At 40.2% G+C, this 17,824-nt stretch overlaps 2 protein-coding genes across 5 annotated transcripts in view; one reads left to right on the top strand and one right to left on the bottom strand.

The window, feature by feature from the left end:
* MANBA (mannosidase, beta A, lysosomal) overlaps positions 1-12,467 on the top strand; it is a 52,240-nt gene extending 39,773 nt beyond the window's left edge. Inside the window, exons 15-19 of one of the 2 annotated variants that reach the window (XR_775543.1) lie at positions 2,578-2,720; positions 4,496-4,753; positions 7,568-9,019; positions 10,856-11,027; positions 12,380-12,467. Coding sequence is in view for 1 of the 2 variants with exons in the window: in XM_010586198.1 (XP_010584500.1) it covers positions 2,578-2,720; positions 4,496-4,753; positions 7,568-7,792 (626 nt within the window). In the remaining variant the exon portion in view is untranslated. Of the gene's footprint in view, positions 1-2,577; positions 2,721-4,495; positions 4,754-7,567; positions 10,064-10,855; positions 11,028-12,379 lie in introns of those variants that run through there. The other variant, XM_010586198.1, reaches the window with a different exon arrangement.
* The window catches only part of NFKB1 (nuclear factor of kappa light polypeptide gene enhancer in B-cells 1), a 67,427-nt gene continuing 60,788 nt past the window's right edge, over positions 11,186-17,824 (bottom strand). The window contains exons 24-26 of one of the 3 annotated variants that reach the window (XR_775545.1): positions 16,144-16,693; positions 15,398-15,563; positions 11,186-11,635 (exon numbers count right to left, since the gene is read on the bottom strand). Coding sequence is in view for 1 of the 3 variants with exons in the window: in XM_010586199.1 (XP_010584501.1) it covers positions 16,506-16,693 (188 nt within the window). In the remaining 2 variants the exon portion in view is untranslated. Of the gene's footprint in view, positions 11,636-15,318; positions 15,564-15,999; positions 16,694-17,824 lie in introns of those variants that run through there. The other 2 variants (XR_775544.1, XM_010586199.1) reach the window with 2 other exon arrangements.

Below are 17,824 nucleotides of genomic sequence, written 5' to 3'. Positions count from 1 at the left end.
ACAATTGTATTATCAAGATCCTGTTGCTGGAAAAGTTATCTTTGGAAGACCCTTTCTGTGTGAAACTGCTCCAGTAGTTGAGCTTTGGTTCTTCAAAATGGCTCTCGTTTTTTTTGGAAGGGAAATGTCAACCTTAAAAAGCTAATTGAGGTAAGCAGACTAGTGGTGTTTTCAAACATCCCAAAACAATAGCTGTAGTAGTTGAACCCTAGAATGAATTTTGAAATGGTACAAACTTTTATGTGTGTGGCTTGTTTGCTTTTGTTTGTTGGTTGGGTTTTTTGTTTGTTTGTTTTTCTCGTGGAAGTCTAATGCCAAGTTTAGTCTGAGTTGTTTTCTCCACTGTACAGGTTTCTTGAGGACCTCTGTATCTGCTGCCTAGGTAGCAAACCTTCTGTCTTTCCCTCCAGTAACCACTGCAAGGTGGTTACATAATCCAGTTGGAAGTCAAGGCACAGCAGAAATTGAGGGTTGGGCCCATTTGAAAAGAAGTGGCATTTTATATTACACTAAGTAACAGAAACTGCTCTACTTCAATTGGATTATTCATTTTCACATTTAAGACAGTTGAAGCCTAGATTTTCACCATGTAAACTAAGCTGAGGAAAAAAATCAAGTCAGCAGGCATTGAAACTTCAGCCCATGCTGGGTAACTTGTCTGAGCTTGTGGTGGCCTCTGTCTGCGGCCGGCAGTGAGCAGCACCTATTGCACTGACAATTGAAATTCCTGAGAGTCTTGTGGAAGTCCTGAGGGCTTCAGAGAGTTCAGCCCCTCCGAAAGCCTGAGGTTAGACACAGGGCCCATTTCTCATACAAGGCCCATTGCTTTTATTTTTTTAGATCAGATGCTGCCCCACAGTTTACTCTGTTTCATATAATCCATCCTCAATCCAAATCTCTCATCTTCTCAAGTTTCATGGCCCTGAAAAGTAATTTGTTAGCACTCCCTGTTTTTGGCAGAATTGTCTTTCAGACCACCACCATTTTCTGCCAAGAATTGTCCTTGGAATGCAAGAACGTGGCTTCATTTGCATACTAAACGGCACCAATATGCTGAGTATGTTCATCAGTTTATCAACAGTCTGTTCTGAAGAAACTCAGCCGCCTCTTCTGAAGTTTTCTTTCAGACTTCATCTCTTCAGTTTGCTTCAGTGCTATTAGCTTGAATGTCAGTGGTGGTTTGTTGGCAAGCTTGATCTCATAGCACAGTTGAATCTTGTATGGGTTTTCCAGGCAGATAGGAGCTTGTCTTGTCTGTTCTTCAGGCTAGCTGGTTGTGAGCTTGCTGCAAACAAGGTGATGTGCAAGGTGCCGAGTGGCAGCTAATGCACATTGCTCTCCACAAAGTTCATTCATGTCTATGTGGAGTGCAGGCAGAGCATGTTCAGGTCTGCCTGTGAAAGCCACAAACACACCCTTTAAAGACTACATCACTCTGGATGAAGTCCTTAATTATGAAATATTTGAAAGTGCTAAGAGCTTTGTACAAGCACCAAAACACAGAGAGGTAACTAGTTACAACAAAACGGTATTACTTCAATTATTTTTCAACATCCCTGATCTTTAAACCTGTTGTATAAAACAATGAGCCAGAAACAAGAATGAAACCGGTATCTAACTTTTCTTTCCTTATGAGATGATGCAGCTGACTTGCTACTTCTTTTTAGTGCTGTTTCAATGACTAGATAATGGTTGAGCAAAGACAGAGTTAAAATGCTGACAGTGTGTGCTAGATGGAAAATTAATAGAAGAAGAAATGGAGGCATCTTCTCTTTGGTTGTGTGGCAGTGTTGCATCTGGCAAAATTGCATTTTCTGGAGAGGAAACAATGTTTGATAGCTTTTCCAGTTTGTTAATGGCAGACTATCAAAGTATTAAAAGTAATAACCCACAGCTTTCCATCAAATAGGCAAAGCAAACTGTTTGGCATGTCTACATCATGTGTCTGCTAAATCCCATACAGTAAGTGTTGTCTCTAGATTTTGGCAAATTCATTTTGCCTAACTCAGAGCTGTCTTTGGTTTGAGAACTTGTTTTTTTTGTTTTCATTGTTATTGATGTTCCTCTAAGGAAGAACTGAAAGAGGAGGACTGAAAAAAGGGGAAGACAACACTTTGTATAAGCACCAAAAGTCAGACTCTACTGTGTCTTTATAGTGGTGGTAGTTTGTGGCAATACCACCAACACCCATGTGTTTGTCTGGATTTTCAACAACATAGATGCTCCAGCTACTTAATATGTAGTACGCCGTGCCAGTTTTTTTTAATGTCACTTGTGTTTAAGGCTTTTTTTTAGTGGAACAAAAGCATAGCAATGATAGGACCAACACTTAAAAAATGTGACCTTTTGGTGAAGCTTAAAAAAAACCTTGAAAGACCATCAGATCCCTTCCAGAGCAAAGCCTTGGCTGGAAGAAAACAAGATTAACTTCAGTTATTCTCTGCACCTGATAGAGGTGAAAAAGGGTGGAGGGGGATATTATATTGCCTTAGCAAGACCAGAAAGCACAGGAAGGGATTGTATGCCAAGGCAATCTTGGATTCAGTCTGAATCTTTCTCCCTTTTAACCCTTTTCAGAATATGGTGGCAAGTGGAAACTGCTCCATTATTTTGCCCAGAACTTCTTTGCACCACTGCTGCCTGTGGCCTATGAAGATAAAGATGTGTTGTACATTTACGGTGTCTCAGATCTTCAAGCAGAGCACAAGCTGACTTTGAGGGTAAGTGACACCTCTTTCACCACCCTTGTGTCCCTCCCACAAAAATGTGAGGAGCTGAATGAGCACATCTTTGTATAGATAAGTTTCAGTAACTCCATGCTCAAACACAATGAGGTGCAATTCTTCTCTTTAATCTTCTTAGGGGCAACACTATCCTTTATTATAGTGGTGCGTACTGCTTCACAGAACAAGAAATTAATTGCCTTGCTTATAGCCTGTAGGTATGGGCCTGAAATTAACTATTCTGTTATAATCTTAAAGGGATTAATGGTTAAATAGAACAAAGTGTGAAAAATGGTACCTCAGTACTTAACAAAACTGTCCCCTGGGTGTTAGAACTAGATTAATTGACTAAGTGGGGGAAAAAAAGGATTGTACCATTAGTTGGCAGTACTCAAACTACACTGCTTTGGGAAAAAGAACTAGATTATTTTCTGAAATATCAACAGAACATCTAGGTGTACTTTAATTGCAAGGTCACCTATGCAATGTCACCGTTTTACAATTGATGCCTTAAGTGTTTTCTGATAATGCTGTCAAAACTGTTAGGATTTCTTAGGCAGTATTTGGGCTGCTGAGTTGCCCTGTAGAACACAGTCTTGCTTTTCAATTTGTTATGTTTTGTTGCTGTTAATCATATGGCAACCAGATCCCAAATGAATTTAGGGGCCTTTTGCACTATGAGATACAATTCCTGACGTAAAGGGCGTCCCATGTGAGAAGGCTGGAAAAATAGACCTGGAGACCTGGAATGACTCAGTAGTAATTTTGGAACTCATAGTATGAGTATGTCAATTCCTAATTCACTGCTCTGTTTGGCAGGCTGCTATGAATTTTCAGATTTATAAGGTTACTTATATACAGTAATATATAGTATAGAAAACAATTGCAATTTTTGGATAGTCAGTTCTTAGAGTAGGACTGCACGTAATGAAATTGATTATTTCTGGTCTGAGTTATTGTAACGGGCTTAAATTCAGATTTTCTGATAACGTCAGAGAAGCATTGGCAGTAAGGTAGTTCTGGTGAATATTATATTTTGCACTTCAAGAAAATTTGGAACTTTAAAACTTTTGAAAGGAGTTAAGATCTATTTCTGACTGTAGAGCCCTGTTAAGATCAAAAATAACCTAAATTGTATGAAGAGATAGAATGCTGTAATTCTCATTGAGTGCCTATCTTCCAAATTACGCTTTTTTTAAAAAAAACAAACTTAAGGATGCATTCATAATGCATGTGTGATCTCTGGGAATGTATATTTTACTGTATTAATATAACTTCCATAATCCCTTTTAAGGTGATGCAGCTTGCTTCTGTTTAATGGTGATTGTGCAGAAGCTCTAGATTACCCAGTTGGGTTACGTCTGATAACACTGAGCAATCTCAAGAAAATCCTTTGTTTGACATTTTCCTCTTCTCCCTGATTGAAAAAAAAAAAAGAGTCAACAAATTAGTCAGTCACTTAAAATTCCATTTCCCAGCACTCCCTTGGCAGAAATTGGCAACCCCCTCCTTTCAAGGAGCCTGGAGAAAACAAAAACCCTTGCAGATCAAGAACGACAACAGATCCAGACTTCTTGTTAGGTTTATATAATCTAATTATTATGCCATATCCATTGTTTAAATCTTTGTGGAGTTTCTTGCTAGGTGGAAGTCAGCTGGTACTGTCAGGAGAACATCTCTTGCAATAAGCAATCTGAAACCTAGGATGCTGGGTTGTTTTCACAGATGTAAATTTTCTTCTAAGCTTTGTGCTCTCTCAACATGCTTGATAGGTCGTTGTACACGCCTGGAGTTCATTGGAGCCAGTATGCACCCTTGCCAAAGACAGTGTGACTGTTAAAGCACAAAGTGCTGTCCTCATCTACATGGAGTCCATAAATAACTTGCTGGAAAGATGCAGAAACTGTACCAGGAAAAGCTGTGTTATTACTTTTTGTCTTGTGGGAGAAGGTGGGCTCCAGAGTCCTACGAACCATCACTTCCTTTCATCTCTAAAGGATGCTGTAGGATTAGAAAAGACCCATCTTAGTGTAAGCATTAGTCATGCTAAATTACTGTATTTGGTTTTGTTAATCTTACTGTTTTGTTTGCTCTGCTGTGCAGTGTCCAATTCCACTTAATGTTCTTTCTCTTTACCTGTTGCAATTCTAGCTTCCATGTTGAGTTCAAAATCAGATTTTTTTTTCCTGTGTCACTATATGCATATCTAAATAACACTGGTGGTTTGTTTTGTCTGGGGTTGGGTTTTTTTTTTGGTGGTGGTGGTTTGTTTTGTTTTAAATAATTAAGTCTCCGTTTCATTTGTTTTGTCTTTCACCTGACTGCTGCAGCATTGCTCCTTTCATTCTTTTTGTCCCTAGATAGCAAATAGCATCATGGCAAGTGTTTTGGCTTGCAGACAGTACTGTATGTCAGTACCAGGTGATGCTAGTTCAGTTGAGTATGGAGTGCATTATTGTCAGCAGTTATTTTCTCTTGAAGTGCTCAGACTCTCAGATCAGTCTACCACTGCTAATGTGCAGTATTGCATGCTCCTTTCCTCCTTCTGCAAATCCTTGCCTTCCAGCTAAGGGTTCTGATTTGCATAATAGTGATTATTTCTTAATATCTGGCAAGTGTGTCAGTCTTCTGAACAGGCACAAAAAGCATCAGTGTTGTATAACACTGTCATTTAGTCCATTGGCTGGTTTTCCCTAGATTTCTTCCGCTCCTAGCAAGCGTGCTCTATATATAGAGAGCAAGCACGCTCCATGTGTGTGTGTGTACACACGCATTTTGTTAAGTCTCACTTCTTAGCATGTAAATCTTACTGCAAAATTCTTAATCAGCAGATTGGCAGGATGGGGACCTGTGTGTTCTCACATTTGGCTTCTAAACTGCAGCTTTGCTCTGTAGAGCTAAACTAAACAAGGGGGGAATAGAGGTCTTTAATCTCTTTGAATCTGGACCAGCATAATTGCTTTACAAAAAGAAAATGGGCCAGATTTTCACCTCTTATCTCTTTCATGGCAGCACGGTCTGCCTCCTGAGTATACAAAGGAAAGAAATCAGCCTGGTTTTATTTTTTTTTCAGCTGGTGGCACAATCTGGAGTCTGAGTCATGCTGGTTTTTTTTGTGGATGACATCATCAATAATAAAAGCTCTGCACCTGGAGCATCATTGGGAAATTTCACTCCTTTTTCCCATGGCTCTGTTGTCTCCGTAGTACTAACTAATAAGGATAGCTAGCAAGCATAAATGCAAAGTGGTTATTTTAAGAAAGTATGCAGCTGTGATTTTTAAAATTATTCTGTTTTGTGAGAAGCTGGTGCTTCTATACATAGTTACTAATGAACTAACTAGACTTTCAAATACATTGCTAATCCAAGTGCTACTCTTCATAGCATTGCTTTTAAAAAACATGACAATGTGTTTCTTTAGAAAACACAAAATGTAAAGGATGTGTGCTTTTTCTTAAAAATAATAGTGTTGTCTTTCTTGTAAGCAGGATGTGTTTTCTGCACTTAATATGTCTGCTTTTTATATATAGTTAATTGGTATTTGAAAATGATGTAGCATATTTCATGATGGTGAATGGGGAGTGCTGAATGAAAATGCATCCTGGTTGTGCTTTTAAGTCTCTCCGAGATTAACTACTGATAGAACATAATATAAAACGTACCTTGTCCTGATATTTCACAACATAGCTGCCTTCTAAATGTAGTGTAAGGACTTCACTGCCATGTTCCATTAAGATGAAGTCACCTCCTGTGTTACTGTGATTTTTACCATCTTTTGTGTCTGTGTATTTCTGTTCCTGATGTAATTGGAAAGGCCAGCTGCTTTAGTAGTTGTGAATTTATAGGTTGAGTGAAGTATGTTGGTGAAAGGACAAATCTCTTTCACTGCAATAAGTATAGGATAACAGTACTAGATACAAGTCAGATTACCATTTATTCAGTTATTTTCATAAGAAGATGGTAGAGTGATAACACTTCATGGCATTTTGCCACAATCTGTAGTATTGTCGTGGTTTAACCCCAGCTGGCAACGAAGCACTGGGCAGCTGCTTGCTTGCTCCTTCCCTGCCCCCCGCCGGTGGGATGGGGAGCAGAATTGGAAAAAAAAAAAAGTAAAACTCGTGGGTTGAGATAAGAACAGTTTAATAAATGAAATAAAATATAATAAAAATTATTGCAATGAAAAGGAAGATAACAAAAAGAGAGAGAAATAAAACCCAAGAAAGACATGTGATGCACAATGCAATTGCTCACCACCCGCTGATCAATGCTCAGCCAGTCCCTGAGCAGCAGTCAGCACCCCCCCCCAGCCAACTCCCCCCAGTTTATATAGTGAGCATGATGTTCTATGGTATGGAATATCCCTTTGGCTAGTTCGGGTCAGGTGTCCTGGCCATGCTCCCTCCCAGCTTCTTGTGCACCTGCTTGCTGGCAGAGCATGGGAAACTGAAGAGTCCTTGACTTGGGATAAGCACAGCTGAGCAACAACTAAAACATCAGTGTGTTAGCAACATTATTCTCCCACTAAATCCAAAACACAGCACTGTACCAGCTACTAGGAAGAAAATCAGCTCTATCCCAGCCAAAACCAGGGCAAGTATTCTGTAGGAACGCTATAATAACCTTTGCAGTTTTTGCATGATTCTTACATATAAATCCTGTGGGTTTGACTTTTTGTTCCTGAAGAGATTTCCAGAAGAGAATAGTAATTTTGATCAAATGTGGTTGTTCGGTCTGTTTTACTGACATGCAGCTCTTTCCCAGTTTGGGTGCAACTGGGTTCTTCTTTAACATGTATATTTTATTTATTTATTTATTTATTTATTTATTTATTCCTCTTCCAGGCCTCTGTATCCCAACGAGATGACGTTTATATATTTGTCCTTCAGACCACTGCAATTGCTCCTTTTGTGTCTCTGGATGTAGGGCGTATAAAAGGCAGATTTAGTGATAACGGTTTCCTCATGACCGAAAAGAAGAAAGTGGTTGTGTTTTATCCTTGGGAGCCTACCAGTGTTGAAGAACTGGAAGAGTCACTAACCTTGACCTCTCTGGTGGACGTTGTCTGAGGATACTCCATTTTCTTCTAGATAAGGAGTGAAACAGGAGGAGGAAAAAAACTAGAAGAATTTGACTGAAGTTGAAGTGATGTACAATTTTTGCTGACCGGAGAACATACTGTCTATTCCTGTCTTGTGTGAATTTTAACTGCTGGTTGAATGTAAAGATACCGAAAGAAAAGCTTGCATATAGTATATGTGGTGTATTGAAAGTAAGGCTTTCTCAGGTAATGGGAAATATATATCCCATGTATAAAATGGGAGGGGTGAGTCGGTGCAAGAGAGCTAGTCTGAGTTCTCCAGTTCACATGAGATTGGAGTTGTGAATTCATCCTAACTAAGAGGCAACATAAATATGCACCTCCAGACTATGGTTGTAAAAATGCATATTTTTCCAGTTTCACTATGCTATAAGTGGAAATTCATGTTAGGATAACAGCAAGGTATGCTGGGAGCAAGGGGAAAGGGCAGGAAGTGAAGCTGGGATCACCTCCACAGGTATGCCCCCACTTGGAGTGGTTTGATCTTATCTGCACCCAAATCAGAAGAGCACTACCCTTTCAGATTTATGGCTGTCACTCCATCAGGTGTCCTGCCTGCCTCCTGCAATGTAGGCTTCCAAACAGACATGAAACCTGGGCTGTCTAGTCAGACATCAGGCAGATCTGTTCCCCCTTCTGAAAGGGGAATTGAGTATGAGACTTGTTTTCTTCTGTCTTTTTATGCAACATGAGCAATAACCTTGAGAGTTCTGCATCTAGCTTTGACTATTCTCAGAGTGCTGCAGTCACAAACCTTTTGCGGCTGTGTGGGATCCTGCGTAATGTGGCATAGTACGAGATAGTGGCTGGCTGTGGGAAAAGGAACAGGGAGAAGAGTTGAAAAGGTGCAAAGAGAAAGGAGATGGTACAGAGAAGAAATGGTCATGTGAGAGGACCGCAGAGTTACAAGTGACTGTTTTTTTCTCTAGTAAATGCATAGGGCGGGGGCTGCTGTTCTCACTCAGACATTGCTGCACAGCTGTTGTTACCCCCTGGCATTCCTCATGAGTGGCCCCATGCTCCACACTGATCCTTCTCTCTCTTTAGCAAAGGAAAACCTCAACATCTTAATTTTGCTTCTTTGTGCATGGGTTCCCTGTAGAAGACATTGTTGACTCCTGATTAGATCTGGTGGCACATTGAACTCCTTAGTCCATAAAAAGCAGTGGTGTTTCACCTTCTGTTCTGTTTCCGAGTAAGTTGTTTTTAAAATGTTGAGGTTTCCCATAGAAATGTCATCTCGCTTTGGCATTTGATACAAAGAAAATAAGTTTGCTTCAGCGTGGGGGGGCTGCTGTAGCCTGTGGAGCTGAAAGCCTTAGGGTTTGGCTGTCAGGAATCCAGGCCACCAAGCCATGCCATGGGCAGGTTGCTAAACATTGGGCTTGTCTGTCAGATGTGGTTTGAAAAGCAGCTGGGATCTTGCTGGGGTTCCACAGTGATCCTCTCACAGTCCAAGCAATTATTAATTTTCTTGCAAAGCACCTAGCAGAATCAGCACTTTACAATAGAAGGTGTTTGAACAAGCTCTACTGGTGATGTCCATCTTCGTCGTAAAAGCACCACATGGGTGATGCTTGGTGGTGGTCCTGGGGGTCTGGAGCATGTGTGGGGAGTGGCTGCATGTTCCATGGGTCAGTTAGAGAACTTGGAACTGGGGGTTGTTTTCTTTCAGTGATCATAGTTTTAATGGGCAAAGAGATGAGCACATTGACTGATGCTTGGTGATCTCTGGTGCTTTTTTAATTGGGCATTAACCAAAACTGACATAATCCTGAGCAAGAGGAAAAACTTAAAGATGAAATGAAAATGATAAATGGAAGTTGCTTACAAATGCTTTATTAGGTCACCAAAACAACTAACTGCAGTTGCGTAGGAGGGCTTTTCTGATTCAAAACTTGTCCTAGTTGAAAGAAAACATGAAAGCAATCAAAATATGTATGTGTATGTGCCAATGTTTATAGGTTATGGAAAATAAATAGGGAACATTATAGTCATGAATAAAACTTAACAGTTAGAAAATGCAGACATTGATAAAGGAATTCAAAAGTTACCTGAGAGGTATTCTGGGCCAACAATACAAGAAAAATCCTTCAGTTTTTTCAGTGTCCTGGAATCAAAGTGGAATCAAAGAAGCAGTAGAGTCAATATAAGGGAAGGATGAAAAAAATGTGAAGAAAATATGGAATAAATATGATTAATAAATATTGCTGCAGTGTATTAGGAAAAGGGCAGGTCTCTTCCAGCAACATCTAGATAAAATTTCAAAATGGCACTTAATAGTGTTAAATAAATAAATAAAACTTTGACAGAATTACTTGTTTCAAAGACAGTCAAGAGGACTATCTGAAGGTCAATGATATTTATTCTTAGTGTGTCTCAGAATATGAGTGAAGTTTCAGAGGTGTAGAAAAGAGCTTTTGGATTGCTAGAAGCCATAAACCATGAATTTGGATAACTGTAGCCTTGTTTACCCTGGTATGAATTTTAGGCAAAATCATTAATAAAATGATGTGGTACATGATCAATAATTGATGAAGTGGCTATGCAACTAATGCCTATCAATCAGCACTGTTATGCAGAAGAGCATTCTTTTATAATTTTTTTTTTTTTGCTGTTGCTTTCTGCAGTTACCAAATTGGCATAAAAAGGTCCAGACAATTTTTTAATTATTGTTATTTTTGAAGATCAGAAGCTCTCTAAAGAGTGGGTCCATTCTTTCACACTGGAAAGCTTTAATTCAGCACTAGGTGGCTGTTATGAAAAATTAGCAATTGCTTAAGCCAAATGCTTGAGCTCAAAACAGAATTTAATGGGGAGGTTCACTTCCATTATTGTCTTAATATCCTTAATATGTTCTTTTGGTTTCCTGGTGTTGTAGTAGGTATGCATTTATAGATGCTATTTTCTTCTGTCCCCCATGCAGCAGCGGCTGTAACATGTACCTTGGTTAACCATTTCCCCTTGGTACTTTTGCTGTTGCATACTATGCTATACTTGGTTACGTTGTTCTGCCTTTGTCTTGGATCAGGGCAAAGACAGGAATGCAACAGTGAAGAGATCTTCGGAGTTATCCATCACTCCTATCGACACACCTATCTGTAGCCATCTGAGTGTTGTTGCAACTACTTGGCAGCACCTGTATTGCCAGTTGTATCTGACGGGCTGGGGATCAGCAGCAGGAGCATTAGGAAGAGCATTTGGTAAGTGTCATGGTGCTTGTCCTCAATGTCATTAAATTATTGGTGACAACAGTAGAGGGGAATGACCTCATCAGTATTCTTTTAGGGTGCAGCCTTGCAATGTTTTTTGTTCAAGGAATCACTTGGTTTGCTTGTGCGGATGGCCTTTGTTTGCCTGTGGATTGAGCCAGGCTCTATGGCCCAGTGAGGAGTTGGGTAATCCAGAACAGGAGCTCTAAATGAGAATGAGTGCTGTCTGTTGAGCAGGTGGCCTCATGGGGAAGGGTGCCATTGTCAGATGCAGGAGCTGAAAGTTTTGGTCCTTTGCCATGGTGGTGAAAAATCAAAACCTTAAATGCTGTCCTCTTATACCTCTTTGCAAACATCGTGATCACCAGGCTTTTGCCAGCATTGTAGCTTATCTCTCTTGTCTTGTTGTAGCAGTCCTCCTTTGCCTGTAGTAAGTAAGCTAGCTAGATAGTAATACTCTGGCATGCTGGCCCTGTGATTCTGTCATACCAACTAGCATGTGATATACCAGGATTTAAGCATTCAGCACTGCAGGCTTCAGCTCACTTACCCAACAACTGTAAAGGAGCAATGGTGTGAGCCAGCCCTCAGGTGGTTTCCTGTGAAAGAAAGAGTGGGAAGCTTTATCTCTTGTTAAGAGTTGTTACTGGTAGGATGGTAGGAAGCTGCAGTTGGGCTGCCCAGCCTGATCACTGGTGAGGAGCCAAGGACAGCAGAGGAGCTTCTGTGAAGAAGCAGGCCCAGTCTTCAGGACAGTGAGGTGGTTTGTGCATCAAGCCATCTGCTACCTCTCTGGAAGCGCTCTGGCCACAGCTTTTGGTTTGTACTGTAGCCAAATGTAGAGTTTCTTGCCTGGGATGCTGAAAACAAGAAAATACTGAGGTGATTGCACACCTAAAAGAGAAGTGAGGCATTAGTCACGCTCCTGGCTTTCTGGCAAATGTCATTGTATTAGCTAGCCCAGAGGGCATGATACTACTCTGTGTGTGCACGTGAGCGCACGCGTGTGCCGAGTCAGCTGGAGTGTTGGCAAGTGCCGCTGCAGGCCACAGGTTAACTGATGTTAAGTCAGTCACAAGTGTTTCCCCTTGCAGTGTGTAATGAAATCCACTGATCTTATAGCACTCTTCTGTATCATGAAAATAGCAAGGGTAAATGGATGGTTGAAAAATTTCTATAGCAGTTGCTTTGAAATGAGTCCATGGGGAAACCTCTACAGGCTTTGAATAATGTACATACTATAGCCTGGCTCTAAGCAGGGCATCAAACTGCTTCATAACCCTGAATAGAGAAAAGCAACTCCTAGGTAATTAACTTGTGCTGTCTTTTGCTTGTAGCTATAGGAATCTTTTGAAGCCAGCAAATGTTCAGACCACGCCTTTGGCAGTTACTCCAGAACTGCTCTACTGTAAGAGATGATTGTGTGCTCCAGAAGGGCTGAAAGCTGTGGATGGTGGGTGAGTATTGAGCATTGCACCCTGAGCTAATGAATGGGCACCACCGTTTCTGTCACTTAGTTGGAGGGAGAGAGGAGGGTTGCTCTTTTTCCTTAAATATAGGAAAACAGTATTTCAGTTGCCCAGAAAAGGGAGAAAAGACACTTCATATATCACCACATGCAGGCAAGATTCTCAACCTTCCTGCAGTCCATAAAATCTCTGAATGCAGCCTAGAACTTCCCACAACCACGCTGATTTCCAAGTTTCTAAATACATCCCAAGATGACACGAGAAACTTACAGCTGTGGCAGCAAATGTAAAATCAAGGGCAGTTTAACTTTCTGAATAATCCTTTTTACATCAAATGTAGAGAAGATCTGTAGTGTTCTGTTGTCACAACTTAATTTTGCTGCATACCGCAAGTTTCTGGCATTTATTACTGCAGTAGAGTAGCAAAATGTAGTAAGTTCCAATCACTGCAAGTGCAGATTAAGTTTAGAATTATTTCAGCTTTTGATCCTCACTGTAATTAATTTGATACTAAACTTGACTGAGAATGCCCGAAGGTTACAGTTCTCTACGTTCCAGAAAAGAAGTTTAATTAGAAAACCTTTCTTATTTTGGTATTGATTCATTTGAATATTGCAAGTGTTTCCAGATAAATCTGTGCAGTTGCTGTCAAAGCGACAGGAACCATGACTAGCACTCAGAAGGACAAACCCATGAAATCAGCTTTTAAGGATCAGTTTGAGGTTGTTGGTTGATGCTTTTTGACCACACCTCCAGCCTCTGGGCTTTAATTGCTAATGGAAATACACACCGAGCTTCCCGCTGTACGATGCAGTGCATTATAAGAAGAGCCCACTGTGGTATGAGCCTAGTCAGTACTTGGGTTCATCCAGCCACAGGGCAGAGGTGCCCTGCTCTGAGTAAGTAAGAGCTTGAGTTTGCTGGGGAAGTCTTCCTAAAACTTCTAATGGAAAAAATATAACTCCAGAATTCTTGCTGTTCATGCACATATCTTAAAAAAACCCCAACTTATTCCTAACTGTTGAGAACTTGGTGAATAATACCTTTCCCAGTTTTGTTTCCTCAGAGGTAATATGGAATAGACTGGGCACAATACCTTGTGCTACAAGGTCTAGTGAGGTCCACATGCTAATTTACTGTGCTGAATGAAAATGTAAGATTCAGTTACACCATTACTACCCACTTTTTTGTTGGTAAGTAAGTGAGAGGTTTCTCTCCATAAGCCAGGTGTAGACAGGAGCTCTCAGGCAGTGAATTCCTGGATTCCTGCGGTATTTTTTAGTTTAGTTTATTCCATCACATTTGTGAAATAGGAGTAGCACTTCCTTTCTGGGCAAGGAGGTGTAAGGCTAAAACTGTGTCTGAGGTGAGCACATATGATGATGAGGCACATAAATAGATCTTGATAGGTCCCCGTTAGGAAGAATACATCTGCTTGAAATGTTTCAGTTGACTTGTGTCCATCGCTTACACTTTACCTTGCTAAGCCTGGTTCCTCTGTATGCTGCCTTCATCCTCATACCTGCAAGGAGCCTGGCCTTCTCCCAGATGCCATCAGTACAAGGCAGTGTGCCCTGTACAGGATGACCACCTACTAATAAGAAAAAAGATAAAGCAGAAGGACTAAAGCTGTGTGTTTTAGCATTATCTTTTAATTCAGCTGCTTGAGGTAAATACTGGGCTCTCCAGTAGGTTTGCTCTGCCAGACGAGAACTACAGAAGAAGACGACACAAATGTCTCCGACTAGGTGTCGTGCCACTTTCTGTAGTGAGTTCTACACTAGCTGGGGTTCTACCTCCTACTCTCGCCTAGTTCTGACAAACTGCGCGGCATGCCTGCAACACATACTTAAGATGCTAAGGGTTAATGCAATTGGGAAAAGTTGCCCTATTATGTGATGCGCCTGTAAAAATTTAGTGTTCCTGTTTGACTTAGTAAGAATACTTGTAAATTAATATTTTTCTATTTCTAAACAAAAAGGGAGAAAAAAAAAAAAAGGACCAAAGCCTCTGTTGTTAAATAGGCTGAAACTGAGATGCTGCAAGGAAAGAAGCTGCCAGACTGCCATTTAAAGCACTTGAATACACAGGGCCTAGGGGAGATGGCCTGCTGTTCATTGCATGATCACTAACCTGATGAATAGCTATTATGCAGCATTTGGTCATGAAGTGCTTAAGGAAATACAGACCCAGGTGTCTTCTGGTGGTTTAAAAGCAGAGCTGATCAGAAATAAGGCTAAAAGGTGTGAATCAGCAGCCAGGACACCCTGGTGACCTGCAGGATTGTAGAAACCTCATAAAAGTTTCTGCCAGCCCCAGCTGGAAATTGTGGCAGCAGAAGGTGCATTTAACTCGCACAGCAGCTCTGCTAGGGCTCAAAAAGCTCCTCCACCTGCAGAATATGAGAACCTTTGCTTGTTTCTGTTACAGCTGGAATGCAAAGAGAACAGTGGACAGGTACCTTAATTGAACAAAAAATCCATATGCCTTTGACACTGCATTTGTAGGTTATACATACTGTAACAGAAAGAATGGCATTTTTACTATTATGCATCTCGTTTCTCTGGAAGTAATTAATGTACTCAGTAATTCAGCTGGATATAAAATTACTTCAAGTTTTTTTCTCATTACACATGGTTTAATTCATTACAGCAAATACTGCTCTAAATGTAACAATTCTCAAGGTTTATCTTGATTTGTTTTCTCAGGAGTGACACCCAGGTTACTGAAGACTGAGCTGAGCTAAGAACACCACTGTCAATCTCCATCTTTGTGCCAAGAAAACTGGCTACAAGGGAATGACAATGGTATGATGCTGCTCGTTGCTTTTTCATCATGAAATCTGATACCTGTATTCTTAGTAGGGCCAACATCTGTAACAGTTACACTCACCCTCTCAATTTAACATGCAACAGGAAGAAATACTGCTCAGGAACACAGTTATTAGAGGAGTTTCTAGACAGCCCAAAGAACTGTCTCATCAGAGCTTTGCTGAGATGCTAAATAGTTGGTTTCAGTTGGTAAATTATTCTCTGCTGCCATAATTATGAGAAGAGACCTAAAAGAGACCATGAATCAGCACCTTTAGTTCTAAAGCACAGCTGCTCAGCAGTAGCTGATGCTCCTGGTCTCCCACCATAAAATATAGTTAAGCTTTAAGACAGGTGGCTTGCAACCCTTGATTTATTTTAGCACTTGGAAATCAGTATAATCTTGTATCAATACCTAAATCTTCAATAATGCTACTTGAAAGATATGTAAAAATTACAGCAAGTGTAGACAAGAGATTTCATTTTGGGTTTTTATTATAAAAGTAAAATAAAAATAAGCATTTAAAAAGCCCTTTTTTTTTTTAAAAGGAACAGATATTAAAAAAAAATATCTATTTACAAGTAGGAAAATGCCAAACTTGAAAATTTTTTTGAATAAGAGGCACCACAGTTAAGTTTAAATACATTATTTGAAATATACAAGATGCTTTTTTTTAGGATTTTTTTTCTGAGTTGTCACTGTGATTAATGATTTTTTTTCTTTGCCACGTATTTTATGAGCTTTTTTCATGCAACTGTGCTGCAAAAATTATGAAGAGAGCAGCTAGAAACAGTATCCTTTGATTGCTCTTATCTTGATTGCCTTACCTCTTTTTATTAAGTGAGTTGGTATTATACATTAACAAAGAGCAACTTTCATATATAAAAGGACATCCTCGCAAACCAGAGAAGCTCAGTCAGTCATTCACAGTGTCCAGTCCTGTGTACTAATGCAGCAGTAGAGCCCTGGTTATTGTATATAGCTTGTAAATGAATAAAATTTAAATGTATTTGAGGAAGGAAGCAATGGCTAGGAGTCATGTGCTGAAGTTGCCATTGGTTCAGGTTCATATGTGGTTCCTCCAGCGCACTTTTGGTTGTAAATTCACTTCCCTCTGGCCAGGATCACACAGATGTAATTTTAAATGTCACGTTCGTTCCTGTAACTGCATATTGCTTATTGAATATTACTAGTTGGCTATATAATTGCTTTGCACTGAACTTTCATGTCCATAGCCCAGGGTCATTTTGCTAAGTGTTGCTGATGACTTGCTGTTCAGAGAGTCTGAATAAGTAAAGCTCAGTTTGCGGAGGGAGGTCTCCACACCACTGTCACACATGCTTTCGTTGTCCTGAAATTTGCTGTTATAAAGGTCACCTGAGGGAGAGAGAAGGGAGAAAAGGGAAATATATTATTGTGTGTGTTGCTTCACTAATGTTGCTTTCAGAAAAGCCTGAGGAATGCAAACCAATAGGTCAAAGCTCTTCCATGGGAAAATAACAAACTTTAGATATTATAATAGGAAAAGCTGTGCTGAATGTTTTCAGTTGACCAAAGTATGTGATCTGATATACTGCTGGCAGAGATCAACTGCAGTTGGGGCCTGGATGGGATGAGAAGCCTGGTGCTGTGCTGACACTAATGCTGTCACCACACTAGTCAGGACTCTGCCCAAGTGGGGTCATAGCAGGGCAAAAGGTTCCCTGGCTCTCAGATTCCTAAACTTTGTGCAAGTACACAGCTCCAGGATGAGGCTCCTAAACTTTCTCATGTTACTTCACTTACAGGTTTATTTCTGAGCCAAATAAATACTTGAACAATTTTCATCTAGTAAGTGAGCCTGAAATACAAAGAAGTCAGCAGCAGCTATCTTCTATGCAAGATCCACAAAAGGAGAGCCTGACTGCAAGAGAACAGTATCTGAGTTGAAGGTATGAGGTGGGCTCAGTGTGACTAGAACAGTGCCCAGCATATTAGAGTTCAGTATTATTTTTCTAAACAACCATCTTAAAATAAATGACGTGATGCAGTCCATTCATGTTGCAAGGCAGCAGAATCCCTCTTACCCTCCTAGATTAATCTAAAGAGGCAACATGTACTTTTGAATAGGTATGAAGGTTCATTCTGTAACAGAACAAACAGTTTTCTATAAAGAGTAAACTAGCAACATTAGACCAGGATGGAGTTACTGTGGTGTTTCTTTTTTCTTTCCAGAAATACCTACAGTATTTTCACATAGGGTGTAATTTTCCACATTAGAGTGCTGGCAGCACTACCGGTATTTGAACAGGGCATCAGGAAAAAAACAAAGGTTTTTGTTACTTAACATGGCCAGGCAGTGGCTGAACATCCCTGACGACTTCCTGCCTTCTCACAACCTCTATTTTTCACAGAATCATAGAATCATTTAGGTTGGAAAAGACCTTCAAGATCATCGAGTCCAACCATCAACCATGCCCACTAAACCATGTCCTGAAGTACCCCGTCTACTCGCTTTTTGAATACCTC

This window comes from Haliaeetus leucocephalus, unplaced genomic scaffold (assembly GCF_000737465.1).
Source record: "Haliaeetus leucocephalus isolate CR32 unplaced genomic scaffold, Haliaeetus_leucocephalus-4.0 Scaffold140, whole genome shotgun sequence".
Taxonomy (NCBI): Eukaryota; Metazoa; Chordata; class Aves; order Accipitriformes; family Accipitridae; genus Haliaeetus; species Haliaeetus leucocephalus.
This window is presented reverse-complemented; position numbering and strand designations above follow the sequence as displayed.